Raw genomic sequence first — 16,678 nt, 5'->3', positions numbered from 1 at the left:
TATAAATAAAGTTATAGATTTTTGAATGTGGGGAGTAAAAAATGGAAATACAAAAAACGAAAAAGGGCCTCGGCGTTAAGGGGTAAGGTACCACAATACCCTATGATAACGCAGGAGCACCTGACCTGGCGCTGTATTCATCAGATGGTTCTGCTGAACTATAGTTGGATACCTTTTAGCCCACCTACCCAAACCCAAGCCCAAACTACAAGCATTTATTACAAAACAATGGAGAGGACCTGAATAGAAAAAGAATAAAAGGAATGGAAAGGAGGTTGGGCGTTATTTTTTTAGTAAGCAATAAAATAAAAGGGTTAAAATATGACACTATGCAATCAAAACCTGTGGCGGGCTGCCACACATAGATGCATATAGGGTGGACATCTCATATAAAAGCAGTTTGGGCTGTAAACCTGGTCATCTTACAGCATACATTACAAGATACACTGGGGAAAACAATCAGGAACCTTTTGATCAATTCAGTTGTAGGAACCAGCCAAAGCGCATGAAGTCTTTACCAACATGTCAATAAATCCCTGATGATACAATACTATATTAGGATGCCTAGTTTGGCTGAGGAGCATAACCCAAGTTCCCTTGTGATGGGAACCTCATGGCATGGGTCTCCATGACCAAGCATCAGAATGCAAATCTAGGCACTAGCCAAGTTTCAGATGTCATGGTGCAAAGCATGATGCCACCACTGGACCACGGAGCAGAGGAAACACATAACATTAGCAAAAGTTACATACTGTATTATACATTTCTAGTGGGATACATTTCCCCAGTGTGTCATCAACCTTAAGATAAAATTTCCATCTAAACGCTGAATGAATGCAAAGACAACCTGTCATTGTGAGAAACCCCCTCATACCCCAAAATGAAGAAATACTCTGGTGGGACTTTTACATGTCGTGTGTGGCTTGTTGTAGAATGTGTCATCTTGCAAATATCCAATGACAAATCATGGGCTAGAGATATGAGGCAAAGCAAGTCATAGACACAGAGCGACACAAGTAAGGTGACTAATGTTAGTGCCGGTAGTGAGCAGTGTAATGTTATCTGACATTCTCATTATGTGCATTTATCTTTGGAATATTTTTAACTAAGAATCTTAGTTGTACTTGTTACCGTAATTCTCCAGTATCAGTTTGACCGTCGCCACATGTCACAGTATATTGATGAAAATGTACCTCCTACAACATTATGGAATTTCTTGTGCAAAAATGCTGCAACAATTTTCATGTTGTGAAAAGAAATTAAAGGGGTAGTCTCATCTGGCCATTCATATTTAATTACATTAATTTGCCTTATACATATATTTCTTCAAACTCAGGTTATTAAAAAATTTACCTGTGTGAAGATAATTTCCCATAAATGTAGCCAAGTTGTTCCTGAGATTAAAAAAAAGTTGTCCTTGGATACGACCACAACGACTTACTTTCCAGCAGTGGCCACACGTGCACTTTTAAAGCTTGACGGCACACTTGGCATCAGCATTTATTATTACAGGTTGGCTGTGGGACATGCAGTAACTTCTGCCATATATATATATATATATATATATATATATATATATATAGTTATAAATATAAATGGCTGATGAATTAAATTAAACGTGAATGCCCAAATGAGAATTGGTCATTGTAATACATGTATTTCAACACAAGTATAGCCCTGTGTCAGTAGTTTGGTCTGTGACCTTACCTAGGTCATTACAACTTCAAATCGGTTTGGAAACTTCCACTTATATAGTGGACTGTTATCTTTAGCCTGTAATGGGCAGACTCTAGGATTTTCATTATGAAGAAAGTAACTTGGATACTTCCAGGATTTGCACCTTAGTCTCCCTACGTAACCACCTCCCACCCAGTAGCGGATTATAATATAGGCGGTGGTAGCCCCGGGCTCAAACCTTCTAGGGGGTCATGACCACCCAAACCCCCCACAAAATTTTATACTGAGAAAGTCCTTCACCTATCAAATACTTTCAGATCTGTTTTTTGCTCTCAATACACATGTACACAAGAAGCATTTGAAGGTTCTCCAAAGGTCATGAAACCATAGATTGAAAGCAGACGGAAGGGACCCATCCTCCATTCCCCAAGAAACCTAAAAATATTATAAAACTATTTTATGAACAGTCACAGTCAGCAAGAAGCCTTTGCCTTGTATAACAACACTTTCTAGTTACACACAGTAGTATGGTAAGCCAACCTGTAATATGGGACTGTAGGAGAATTTTATAGGAGATAATAATTAGACAGATGATAGGAGATAAAGATGATAGATTCAAAGATAGATAATAGATAGATTTATAGATGCAGGAATGTAAAGTAGATTATATATAGACAGCTAGTTGGATAGATGATAGATAGGAGAGATGGATAGACACAGTAGAAGAGAGATAGAAGCTAGATTGATAGATGGATAGATACGTAGATAGATAGTTATAAAAAAGACAAATTATAGGAGATATATAACTAGATGGATAGATGATAAGCACCTTCACCCAGGAATTCAACCAAGGGGTATTAAAAGAAGCAATACATCCTCTGCCCACAAAGGTCCACATGCAGGGGGCTCTGGGCAAATGCCCAGTTTGTTGCCCCCTAACACCGGCCCTGTGTATGGATATATGTATTAGCAAAGTATTGCAACTTTCTTCCACTTTGAGGGCACAAACTGGTGTTCAAAGCAGAGATTTTTTAAGGATATACAAATCTGCCTGTAATTGCACAAAGGACATGCTCAGTTTTTTCACAAACAGCTGCGGTTCTCCATGGGAATTGTAGCCTCTTTAGCTGTGGTTGAGATGTTCATCATCTGCCTATGCCAAGCTTACCTGTAAACAAATCAGAAGATTGGGCCCACCATACTGGTACTTAGAGGCAGATGTGCATATGCATCAAAAGGATAATTATAATGTCTTGCTTTATGGTATGTTAATGTCCCATACAACTATTTTGGTAGATGAGCGGATCTATTTGTTGGTGTGTGTTTTAGACACCAAACTGAATCAGAATATTTCCTGATTTGGTTCAAATGAATCTTTCAAAATATCAGCCAGCTACTGCTGTCATTCATCCCAAATCTTAGGGCAGTGATGGTGAACTTTTTAGAGAACAAGTGTCAAAAATGCAACACAAAACTTAACTTATTGCAATCTTCTTTCTCCCTTCTTTATCAATATTGTAGGAGGGGAAATTCTGATTCCTTTGAAAGCCCCCAAACAGGAAGAATAGTGGGGTACAGAGCAGCAAGTCCTGTCTGGTAAGCTTTGAATTCCGACTGAGGGGGCTCTGAGTGCCACCTCTGGATCCTGTGCCATAGGTTCACCACCACTTGCTTAGGGGATGATTGAAAGAAAATTTTAAAATTGTTATAAACTAAATGATATAGGAGAAAAAGTCTGTCTTTTAGAGAACTACATGGGTTCTAAAACAATTTCCAAGAAAATTAGAGCAACATTTGTTCGGATCAATTTGATTACCAGTAGTTTGAAAATTTCAAAAAACGTCTGCGAATTAAATCTTGGAAGATTCTTTCATCTCTAATAGAAACCCTTAAGGTTACTATGCCTTAAGTATTTTTCTTTTTAAATACGTAAATGACACAGCAAAGATCTTAAATTGAGATATTCTGTAGCACATTCTAAGGGTTACTCTGTAGTCTAGGCCTAATTCTGTGGTCCTAGGAGCTGCTATTAAACCAGTTTTTATTGGCCTGTCAGTCAACACCAAAGTAAAGGCCAAGTCCAACATAAACCCTGTAAAAAACGATTCAGTACTTTATTCCAATGATGCTCTAATCTACATAAAGACAAGCAGTATTTTATAGCAATGGCCATTGTTGACATACAATAAACCTTTTTAGTCCGATACTGAAAGCCTCTCGTTGATGTTATCTTCATTCTTCAACTATAGTAAATGCCCAGAGCAAAAGTGCCCATGAATATTTACCATCCGGCTTCCCACTACATTAAGATAAACATTTACACTGCTGTATACAGACCTTTCCACTGTCACACGCAGCAAAATATCACTTTTATAGATTATAACACGCAACACAATGAGATCCAAAATACAATCATTCCAAAATATTTTTATAACAATATACAATAAAATATTGCAACAAATGTTTTCCAAACATTCTATATCCTTCCATAGATAAAAAAATGTCATGTACCTACATCACTTACAAATGTCAGGTTATTTACATCACATTACTTAGTGAATCAATGTCATGAATCCAGAATCATGAGACATACACATCTAAGCAACAGCAAGTCACCACCGAATAATAGTAATGTTACATAAGGCACCGACAGATTTAGCATGCTAATAGCAATATACAACATTTATACGGAGCAGCACGGAAAATGATCCCAAAAATGAGAAAGGATTAAGCCCCAGTGCAGACTCCTCATATAAATGCCACAGCTGGATCTTTAGAAATAATCCTGCCGCCACTGTCACAGCTTGCACAGGCATACTCTACCATTATGATCAGAGTTCTCGGTCTGCTTATTTCATCCACATCATCCTGTAGCACAATTTCATGTGACAGATCTTCTTGTCGTCTGGTGCAGATGTGAGGACAGCTCCTCCGTACCACAGACCGAAAGGCTTGGAGCAGAACAATGCTGGCAGCACAGCCCATCTCTGCATCCTGAAGCCCACAAAATAACTTCTATGTTGATGCTATGTTTGTACAACAGTGGCTCCTTGTCCCTGGAAGCAGCCTACACTGCAGCTGCAGCCAGCAGGCGCTCCAATCAGTTCCTGCTGCCCGGATCATCTGATCACAACTAAATAGCTTGGATGCAGCTAAAGGAAAAGACTTCATCCACTGTAACTGAACACTTGCACAGACATTAGGGCATGAAGCAGGCTCCAAATAATTCTGGAATCAAGAAAAGACCAAGGTTTCCTGTTTTCCAAAAAGAAAAGAAAAAAGTGCATCGCCATAGTTCTTCTATTAAAATCATCTGTGCAAATAATGCATTCGAATGTGAAACAGGAAAATTCAGGAACAGTCTGATTTAACCCTTTTTTACACGTAAAGAGTTCTGTGATGGCTTGTTTTTTGCTTAACAAATTGCGCTTCATGGTGATGGTATTTATTATTCCATGCCGTGTACTGGGAAGCGGGAAAAAAAATACAAATGCAGTGAAATTGGTGAAAAACCACATTTGTGCCGTTTTCTTGTGGGCTTGGATTTTACGGCTTTCACTGTGCGCCACAAATGACATGTCTACTTCATTCTTTGGGTCGGTGCAATCACGGGGATAACAAATTTGTATAGGTTTTATAATGTTTTCATACATTTGTAAAAATTAAAACCTCCTTATCTGTGAGGGTAATATGAAGGTAATGGTATGCTGTTAATATGTTTCATGCTCTCATGTGTGTAAATAGTTCATTCTAAACTCCCAACATGGCTAAATCCTAAAAGGGCAAACACGTTTTATCGCTAGCTATATGTGAGCAACTGACTTCATGTTCCATTCATTAGGAATAGGTTATTGTGCTTTACTTTCTGATGTTTGTATTGAGCAGTTGCTATTCCAACATTTATCAAATGCTTTTGAACACTGTCCATTGCCATATGTTTTTTTAAACAAATTGCCAAATTCTAAATACTGTGTAATCTGCGGGTAGCATGTTATAGAGCAGGATTATCTGCGTAGATTTTGTATAATGTCCTATTACATTCAGCATGATGCAGAACAGCATTAGATAAACAGATTGTATATAGTTTCCTATCTGCAAGCAGCCCATTATAGAGCAGAAGGAACTGAGCAAATTGTGCATAGTGTTTCATCTACTGGCTGCATTATAGAGCAGGAGGATATGAGTAGTTTGAATATAGATTTATTCTCTTAAATCCTAACTCTTTCTATGCTAAGAAGTCATAGTGGTGGTCCTATCAGTGACTGCTTGTCCGCAATGCAGGGGCGTTGCTAGGGTGGTAAAAGATCCGGGGCACGGGCCCCAATGCATGTGTATTGCACTTTCAGTAATGCCCCCTTCTGTACATGACCCCCTCACATGTGGTTGTGCCAATAACAAGGTTACTTCTAGTATATACAGCTACAGAAAACAAAGGAGAAATCCCCATCACCACATCTTATCTTCCTCATTGTCCCTACATCTGTGTTCCCTGGCAGTGTTATCCTGCTGCCGCCCCTAACAATCCCCCCAAATACTGTAAGGCTGCGCTCACACCTTTGTCTTGCATTTAAACAAAACCAGGTGTGAGTTACCCATCACATGTGTATTACTGGAAAATATATGAGATCAAACCGAGGCCTGTCCTAGTGCCATGTGTGAACACGCTCCAAGAAATGTCCCCCACACAGCCCCCCAGTAAGTAATGTGCCTCACACAGTCCCCCCACTAAGTAATGTGCCTCACACAGCCTCCCAGTAAGTACTGTGCCTCACACACAGCCCCCCCAGTAAGTAATGTCCTCACACACAGCCCCCCCATAAGTAATGTGATTCACACAGCCCCCCCCCCCCAGTAAGTAATGTGCCTCACACAGCCCCCCCCAGTAAGTAATGTGCCTCACACAGCCCCCCAGTAAGTAATGTGCCTCACACAGCCCCCCAGTAAGTAATGTGCCTCACACAGCCTCCCAGTAAGTAATGTCCTCACACAGCCTCCCAGTAAGTACTGTGCCTCACACACAGCCAACCCAGTAAGTAATGTCCTCACACACAGCCCCCCCATAAGTAATGTGCTCACACAGCCCCCCAGTAAGTAATGTGCCTCACACAGCCCCCCAGTAAGTAATGTGCCTCACACAGCCCCCCAGTAAGTAATGTGCCCACACAGCCCCCCAGTAAGTAATGTGCCTCACACAGCCCCCCAGTAAGTAATGTGCCTCACACAGCCCCCCAGTAAGTAATGTGCCCACACAGCCCCCCAGTAAGTAATGTGCCTCACACAGCCCCCCCAGTAAGTAATGTGCCTCACACAGCCCCCCAGTAAGTAATGTGCCCACACAGCCCCCCAGTAAGTAATGTGCCTCACACAGCCCCCCAGTAAATAATGTGCCTCACACAGTCCCCCCAGTAAGTAATGTGCCTCACACAGCCCCCCAGTAAGTAATGTGCCTCACACAGCCCCCCAGTAAATAATGTGCCTCACACAGCCCCCCAGTAAGTAATGTGCCTCACACAGCCCCCCAGTAAATAATGTGCCTCACACAGTCCCCCCAGTAAGTAATGTGCCTCACACAGCCCCCCAGTAAGTAATGTGCCTCACACAGTCCCCCCAGTAAGTAATGTGCCTCACACAGTCCCCCCAGTAAGTAATGTGCCTCACACAGTCCCCCCAGTAAGTAATGTGCCTCACACAGCCCCCCCCAGTAAATAATGTGCCTCACACAGCCCCCCAGTAAGTAATGTGCCTCACACAGCCCCCCAGTAAGTAATGTGCCTCACACAGCCCCCCAGTAAGTAATGTGCCTCACACAGCCCCCCAGTAAGTAATGTGCCTCACACAGCCCCCCAGTAATGTGCCTCACACACAGCCCCCCAGTAAATAATGTGCCTGACAAAGCCCCCCAGTAAATAATGTGCCTCACACAGTCCCCCAGTAAGTAATGTGCCTCACACAGCCCCCCAGTAAGTAATGTGCCTCACACAGCCCCCCAGTAAGTAATGTGCCTCACACAGCCCCCCAGTAAGTACTGTGCCTCACACTGCCCCCCAGTAAGTAATGTGCCTCACACAGTCCCCCCAGTAAATAATGTGCCTCACACAGTCCCCCCAGTAAGTAATGTGCCTCACACAGTCCCCCCAGTAAATAATGTGCCTCACACACAGCCCCCCAGTAATGTGCCTCACACAGTCCCCCCAGGAAATAATGTGCCTCACACAGCCCCCCAGTAATGTGCCTCACACACAGCCCCCCAGTAAATAATGTGCCTCACACACAGCCCCCCAGTAAGTAATGTGCCTCACACAGTCCCCCCAGTAAGTAATGTGCCTCACACACAGCCTCCCAGTAAATAATGTGCCTCACACAGCCTCCCAGTAAGTAATGTGCCCACACAGCCCCCCCAGTAAGTAATGTGCCTCACACAGCCCCCCAGTAAATAATGTGCCTCACACAGCCCCCCAGTAAATAATGTGCCTCACACAGTCCCCCAGTAAGTAATGTGCCTCACACAGCCCCCCAGTAAGTAATGTGCCTCACTCAGCCCCCCAGTAAGTAATGTGCCTCACACAGTCCCCCAGTAAGTAATGTGCCTCACACTAACCCCCCAGTAAATAATGTGCCTCACACAGCCCCCCAGTAAGTAATGTGCCTCACACAGTCCCCCCAGTAAATAATGTGCCTCACACAGTCCCCCAGTAAGTAATGTGCCTCACACAGTCCCCCAGTAAGTAATGTGCCTCACACACAGCCCCCCAGTAAATAATGTGCCTCACACACAGCCCCCCAGGAAATAATGTGCCTCACACAGCCCCCCAGTAAATAATGTGCCTCAGACAGCCCCCCAGTAAGTAATGTGCCTCACACAGCCCCCCAGTAATGTGCCTCACACAGTCCCCCAGTAAGTAATGTGCCTCACACAGCCCCCCAGTAAGTAATGTGCCTCACACAGCCCCCCAGTAATGTGCCTCACACAGTCCCCCAGTAAGTAATGTGCCTCACACTAACCCCCCAGTAAGTAATGTGCCTCACACAGCCCCCCAGTAAGTAATGTGCCTCACACAGCCCCCCAGTAAGTAATGTGCCCACACAGCCCCCCCAGTAAGTAATGTGCCTCACACAGCCCCCCAGTAAGTAATGTGCCTCACACAGCCCCCCAGTAAATAATGTGCCTCACACAGCCCCCCAGTAAGTAATCTGCCTCACACAGTCCCCCAGTAAGTAATGTCCTCACACAGCCCCCCAGTAAGTAATGTCCTCACACAGCCCCCCAGTAAGTAATGTGACCACACAGCCCCCCATAAGTAATGTGCCTCACACACAGCCCCCCAGGAAATAATGTGCCTCACACAGTCCCCCAGTAAATAATGTGCCTCACACACAGCCCCCCAGGAAATAATGTGCCTCACACAGTCCCCCAGTAAGTAATGTGCCTCACACACAGCCCCCCAGTAAATAATGTGCCTCACACACAGCCCCCCAGGAAATAATGTGCCTCACACAGCCCCCCAGTAAGTAATGTGCCTCACACAGTCCTCCAGGAAATAATGTGCCCCACACAGCCCCCCAGTAAGTAATGTGCCTCACACAGCCCCCCAGTAAGTAATGTGCCTCACACAGCCCCCCAGTAAGTAATGTGCCTCACACAGCCCCCCAGTAAGTACTGTGCCTCACACTGCCCCCCAGTAAGTAATGTGCCTCACACAGTCCCCCCAGTAAATAATGTGCCTCACACACAGCCCCCCAGTAAGTAATGTGCCTCACACAGCCCCCCAGTAAGTAATGTGCCTCACACAGCCCCCCAGTAAGTAATGTGCCTCACACAGCCCCCCAGTAAGTACTGTGCCTCACACTGCCCCGCAGTAAGTAATGTGCCTCACACAGTCCCCCCAGTAAATAATGTGCCTCACACAGTCCCCCCAGTAAGTAATGTGCCTCACACAGTCCCCCCAGTAAATAATGTGCCTCACACACAGCCCCCCAGGAAATAATGTGCCTCACACAGTCCCCCCAGGAAATAATGTGCCTCACACAGCCCCCCAGGAAATAATGTGCCTCACAATGTTCTCCCCCTTCCCTAGTCCCTGTCATGTTTCTCACCTCACAGATGCAGCTCTCTCTCTTTCTGTGAGCTGCTTTCCCCTGCAGGTCACGTGATAATGACATCATCACAGGTCCTTCAGCCTCTGGAACTCCCGGAGGTAAGGTCCTTGCAGGGGAAAGCAGCGCCTGCAATCGTTCTCATCACGATCTGAGGACACAGATCGTGATGAGAACGAGAGGGAAGGAATCTCCCGGGCAGCGGGGCAGATGATCTGCTGACCCGAGGAGATTCGGGGCACTGGCCAAAAGATCCGGGGCACGAGCCCCGGATCTTTTGACCTAGCGACGCCCCTGCCGCAATGTATGTGTGGATAAAGATATTACCTAACCCCTATAACTTTATAGCATAGAAAGAGCAGAGATAAATTGAGGGAATAAAATACAAATTATATTAAAGGGCACCTACCACCACAAATCTACCTATAAAGGTAGATTGGGTGGTAGGTGGATCAATGGGACTTGAGGATAGCCCTTTTAAGAGCTAATCCTCACGTCCCCGCACTTTTTTGATAACTTTTATTAGATATATATTCAAATTTACTTATGCGGCTACTGGGGCGTGGAGTAGCCGCATCTGAGGTTACACGAGGCGGCTACTCCACGCCCCGGTAGCCACTTTACCCCTCCTACTCACCCTTTTTTCGGCGCGCAGCTCCGCGTAGCTGCGCGCCCTCGTCCGGCGATCCTGCCGTCTGCGCATGTGCAGAAGAGCAGGCCCGCGCCTGTTTCGGAGCAGTGACCGCGCAGGCGCAGACGGCAGGATCGCCGGACGAGGGCGCGCAGCTACGCGGAGCTGTGCGCCGAAGATGGGTGAGTAGGAGGGGTAAAGTGGCTACCGGGGCGTGGAGTAGCCACCTCGTGTAACCTCAGATACGGCTACTCCACGCCCCAGTAGCCGCATAAGTAAATTTGAATATATATCTAATAAAAGTTATCAAAAAAGTGTGGGGACGTGAGGATTAGCCCTTAAAAGGGCTATCCTCACGTCCCATTGATCCACCTACCACCCAATCTACCTTTATAGGTAGATTTGTGGTGGTAGGTTCCCTTTAAAGGAAATCTAGCATTTGTTTTCATGCATTGTGAATAAAAAATACCTTGAGAATGCTGTAGTGACACCGATGCAGAAACATATCTTGTTTAATCCATGAACTAAGTGGTTTTGCTCAGAAGCTGGTTGCCTTGGCACATTAAAAAAACACATTGCTTCCACATACACAGGAGCTGCTTGAACTGTCCAGACAGGACTAATCAACCTGAGCTGGATGACTCATGCGCAGCAGCTGGGGGATGGTGCAGCGATTGATTACTTCTGCCTTTCAGGGACAACACAGTGATGATGTACCCTCGGCTTATGCTGGGTGGCACAAGGCAGTATCAGTGCATAATAAGAGCTATCATTATCATAATTTTTAGCAAAATCTCTCAGTTCAGGGCTATAAGCCCAATTACCATCGCGTTAGACAAGCATTGCTACCCTTCATTGTATTCAACCAAAATAGTGGTGATGCTTAATCAGTTTGTCTGTAGAAATAAGAGTGGACAGACAAAGTTTTGCTGGCCAGCAGGAGGAGAAAAGCAGAGAAGGATACAAGCACACAGACAGACAAATAGTTTACTATTCACCACTGGCCCATACACATTGGGGCACATTTACTTACCAGGTCCGTGGAGTTCATGCATTGCCAAACATGGTTCTTCATGGTGCATGTAAGTGCTTGGCTTGCGACACAATTTGAAAGTTAAATCCCGCGCTTAGTTTGAATCAGTCGCAGCGTCAGACGGCACGTCCCCTAATTTGTGTCACGTGCAGACCAGCGCAGCTGTGACAATAAAATTATTGCGTGCGACACAATCCCAATGCAGACACTTGCTAAATACCTGTCCAAGCCATGCAATCCCCGAAAAAGGTGCAAAGTTTGTTGACAGTGCAGCGAGCCACCCTTAGCACCATTGTTAATAATGAAGTATTTTTCCCATGCTCCTGCCATAACTTTGCTAAGAAATTTTCCTTTCCTATCAGGTCATTTCCATGCATTTCCATACTTCAGAAGTTTTTGAGGAACTAGCTGCTGTTTTCAGTGATACCATTTAGGAGGTCATACAACCTTTTGATTATTTTACACTTTGAGTGATGAAATGGTGAAATAGTTTATATAATATTAATATTTTTGTATTTCAATAGACCTGGCTTTTTTCGACACAGGGAATGCAAACATGTTTATGATTTTGATCACAATGTGAACATGGCCTAATCTTTTTTAGACACTGAGAAGTGCAAAACCTGATATGTAAAACAAAAAGCCACAAACCTTTAAGTGTTATTGTGTAGCCCATACAATAAAATTAAAGCATTAATGCCTGAAATGTTTACTTTTTTTTAAGCTTGAACATAAAACACTGCAGAAATATCATAGGAACATTGGGAATCAATAAGAAGATTGCTGACAGAGAATACACATAATGAGCTTTCCCAAAACAATCCCAGTCATCATGAAGTATATATATATATATATATACACATTTGTAAAGGGTCATATTCCCAGACAAGAAGATAACCCCTAATTCTGTTACATGTACCACAACAAGGAAAAGTCAATAGTAATCAGCCATGATCTACAAGTATACAGTCACATAGCGGCTAATATGAGAGGCAGATGTGAATATTTCAGTGACAGTCCCAGCTTTTAGATCTTTTCCCTAAATAAAACATGTCCATGTCCGGAAACAATCCTAGACTTACAGTATTGCAGTTTAGATTTCATTTCGAATTTTCAGTAAATATTGGAAAAAATACTCAAAGGGAATCTGTCACAAGAACTTACCTGCTCAAACTAACCGCTGTCTGCGATTGGTGCTGTTATTGGCGCAGATATACTAAGAGGTCCTGGTCTCGCAGTATATTTGTACCAGGGTGATTTCTACACCTGTCTGGCATAGAATTCTGCTATAACCTGCACTAGGATCCTGCCGCAAGCTATAGAAAATGGACAAGCCAGGACTTCCACTTCCAGGCCCACTTTCCTCCGTTTCCCCACCCACTTGACATTGTGTTGTAGGGGGATAAAAAGTCACAACTTTTGATATTTTCATGGCTTTTACAACAGCAAATTGGTGTGCAAATTCAGCGTTCAGACCTTCATTAGTATATTCCATCACTATTAACACAATAATAACTTTAGTCTAATGGATCCATTAAAAAGTTCTATTTCAATGGACTTTTAACAGCTTCCGCTAATGTCCGTTTTCACCACTTCAGGTAGTACTTCCTTTAGCACTAGTAGTAGAAATGTGCGCCAATGGAAACCATTATAGGTCCTTTAAAATCAACTGACATTTTAACAGATTTGTGAGCTCTCAGTTGTTATAGTTTTAGTGATAGAAGATAACACAGGTGAGAACTACACCTAACATAGTGGATGATTTATAAAGAGATCCTGCGTTTCATCTGATTTGCTGACATATACTGATTTTGATAAATATGGAAAAGAAGTTGATGGTAAAACTCTAGTTGAATGGAGTAAACAATGATAGAAAATGGGATCATACTAGATCCAAAAAACTTATACTGTACCTGCTACTGATGCTGTTACAATAGTGACTCCTTACAAGTCATCGGGATATGGACTGAACATTGAGGAAGAAAAAGGATGTGGAAAATGTAGATAAAAGCTAAAGGGATATGGCACCATTGTCTGCTGGCATATTGCTGTGTTATTGCAGTGATGGAAGAGTCTTCCATGATGAATATTTAGAAGGGAGGAGCACAAGGCAGTTTCATGTGAAGCAGCATTACATCAGATTGGCAGAATGCCTGTGTTGTATCAAATTTAGCCCCCACCACCTGTCCTGTCTGCAATGTGTGAGTTTTTCTCATACTACATGTGATGAATGACTGAAAAAATAATACAATGGTATACAGAAAGACTTAGTGTCAGTTAAATAAAAATAAAATTTTCCAGATTTAGCGCTCAAAGCAGTAACACATGAATATCTGACACACATCAAACATGATAGCAACAATTTTTTTCCCTAAACTAATTAAAAAACCTTCTAGGCCTCATGCCCATAACTATACATGGTCATCGACTTTTTACTATTATGCACGGTCACTGTACAGGCAGCCGCACCACATATTGAAGAGCAGGTCCTATACCTGCTCAGATTTTTAGTGCTCATCTGCCACAACCCCACCTGGCCGAAACGGGCCACAAACTTCCACTGTTTGTAGTTTGTTTTAAGTATATGGTGTTGTGCAACTATCCTTAAAGAGATGGAGTGCTATAAGTGACAAACCACCAAAGGAAAAAAGCTGGAAAGGAGATCACATCAAAAAGATTTTATGGGTTTAGATGAGTCCAATATTTATTCTGCATAATAGATGCGTTTTAGGCACACAGGACCCTCATCAAGTACATATAACAGATAGATTGATGAAGACCCTCTAAATGCCTGAAATGTGTCTACAATTCTTCCTGTGACTTTTGAAGGAGGTAAAGACTGTACAGACATCCTGAGGGTGCATGTTTGTTTATCCATACAAAAAGATGTACTTACTAAGGTGAGCAGTTTTATTTGGGGGTGATCACCATCCCCCAGCATCTACATCTACACAGGCCTACAAATCCTAAACTGTATTACATGAGGCTCCCCCTTTTATGTGTGTTTTTTGTTTGATCTCTCCAGAATAGTACTTAAAGAGATAGAGAACACAACCGAGATGGAGGTAGCCCCCAATTCCCAAAAGTATGGTAGAGAACCCCAAAAACCAAGATGGAGGTAGCTCCTTAATTCACAAGGTAGAGAGAAGCCAGAAAATCCCACTTGGAGGTAGTTCCCTTAAATCATCTGCTGGAATCTTTTGATATGTAACTTCCCTTCTTGTTTTTTCCCCCTCATTAGCATGATGTGAAAACACCAGAAAAGGCCAGTGAGAATTTCTTCTTTCTGGTTTCTCAAACCACAGTGGCTTCCTGAACACATACCAGTCTAGCAGCATCAAGCTACCGAGCAGGAGCCTGCTCAACTGCTGTATCTATACAGGAACAGAAGAAGTGATCTTGTTTCTCAACAATTTCCCTGACCAAAAATAAGAGAAAGAAGAATTAATGAATGAAATAAGAATTCTGGATCTTTTTTCATATATTTGTGCCGTCCCCTTCATTTTTGATGGACACCATTTATTAGATTACCCTTATTAGGGTAATATGGCTTGTTTGCCTGATACTTGCCACATTGGGCACACCTTTCCTTAGACGTAAATGATGACCCAAGTTGTGGGACCCCACTGATAAAGAGAACGAGGGTACTGTACCCCCTATGAATAGCATGACCGTTTCTATGTTGAGTGTTTAAGAGACTAACAAACATAGCAGATCCCTGGACTACACTATCTCCATCAGTCCTATAGAGCAGTGTTCGCCAACCACCGGTCCGAGGCATGAGACTGTGCCGTGGAACACCTGGTGCAGGGCTACTGCCGATCTCTGTAAAAACAAAAACAAAAAATACTCACCTTTCATGTTCCCCTGCAGCAGTCTTCTCTTCCTTGACTTAATTTCCACGCTAATGCACTGATGGCGAGCTTCATGATGTCATCACATCTTGTACCAACAATAGAACCATGCATTAATACGGAAGAGAAGTGAAGGAAGAGAAGACTGCTGCGAGGGAATGAAGAAGGTGAGTATTTTTTTTTTTTAGTTCGTCTGGGGAAGGGGATATAAGAAGCAGAGGGTGGAAGAAGCTAAAGGAAAGGGGACATGGGAGAGAGGAATGATGCAGGAAAGGAGACACGAGAGGGGGAATTCTGCAGGTAGGGGTACTTTGGAGGGGGCATGCTACAGTAAAGGGAACAATATAAGTGTGTGGGGGGGGTGTTTCTTCAGGAAATGGGGCAATATAAGCTAGGCACACAGGGATTTATGGTGGGGCATGAAAAAAGTACATTTTTGGCTATGAAACTATGACACCAGACCGCATCCCCCCACCCACCGATTTCTGGAGAAAATTTATGTTTACAGCAAGTCCCTGTGCAAAAAAAAATTGGGGACCACTGCTATAGAGAGTGAATGGAGTAGCCATGTGCATATGAGGGTGTGAACTGGTGATAAACTATGTTTGTGGAACACTCCCTTTAATGGATGATGAAATAGGTTTATAGCTTCATGTACGATCATTTTGAAGTTGTCATGAGGTATAAGGCCCACAAATAGCCATCTATGTGTTATCCACAACAATGATGCAATTGCAACATCCCCCACCGGGGCCTAGCCTTTTCTCGGGGCCTGGAGTCAGCCGGGGCCCGCAGTACCTGAGTGGCTGGCGGTTGCGGCCTAGGCACGCTAGTGTCACGGTGCTTGGTATGGGGAACCGGAGGGCTGTCCTACAGCCTGGCAGGTCTCCAGCAGGGTGGTGTTGGCAATAAATGATGAGGGAGAGGCTGCTATAGCGGATCTCCCTGGGGCAACCCTTTGGTCTCTAGAGGATGAGTCTCTGTGTGGTGGACAGGGTGCCTGTGATAAGGGCAGCTGTAGTAGCAGGGACCAGACGGAGGCAGAGGTTGAACAAAAACACTTACAGAACCGACATGAACTTCAGCAACGTGCCTTTAACAGAGTGATGGAGCGCTGAGATGCTTTTGGAGGAAGCCACAGGAGATAGGTCGCCAGCCTGGATGCAGAGGGCAGGCTGGGAGGCAGCTGTGTCCTAATAGGAAGCTTCAGCTCGTCCTGGAGTGCTTCAGGTATCACCCTTGAAGGTAGGATGATACCCCTTTCCTCACTATACTAGCTAATCTATTAGCTCCACTCTTCAGAGGCAGGGGCTAGGCTCTTCCTGCTCTTATCTGGTATGCTGAACTAATCTCTAGCTGGGGTCCTGCAGACCCTCAGGTCTGACCAGG

The 16,678-nt window shown here is 43.9% G+C and overlaps 1 protein-coding gene across 8 annotated transcripts in view; it reads right to left on the bottom strand.

Annotated features, from left to right (window-relative positions):
• The window catches only part of DOCK10 (dedicator of cytokinesis 10), a 180,824-nt gene that overhangs the window by 139,629 nt on the left and 24,517 nt on the right, over positions 1-16,678 (bottom strand). For 6 of the 8 annotated variants that reach the window (XM_072143053.1, XM_072143058.1, XM_072143054.1 and 3 more), the window contains exon 1: positions 4,501-4,797. The exons of the other annotated variants lie outside the window; for them this stretch is intronic. In XM_072143053.1, coding sequence (XP_071999154.1) covers positions 4,501-4,662 — 162 coding nt within the window. In that variant the 5' untranslated portion in view covers positions 4,663-4,797. Of the gene's footprint in view, positions 1-4,500; positions 4,798-16,678 lie in introns of those variants that run through there. 8 annotated transcript variants of the gene reach the window in all.

The sequence above is a fragment of the Engystomops pustulosus genome, chromosome 3, assembly GCF_040894005.1.
Source record: "Engystomops pustulosus chromosome 3, aEngPut4.maternal, whole genome shotgun sequence".
Lineage (NCBI taxonomy): Eukaryota > Metazoa > Chordata > Amphibia > Anura > Leptodactylidae > Engystomops > Engystomops pustulosus.
The sequence above is the reverse complement of the archived record's forward strand: the minus strand, read 5'-3'. Positions and strand labels throughout refer to the sequence as shown.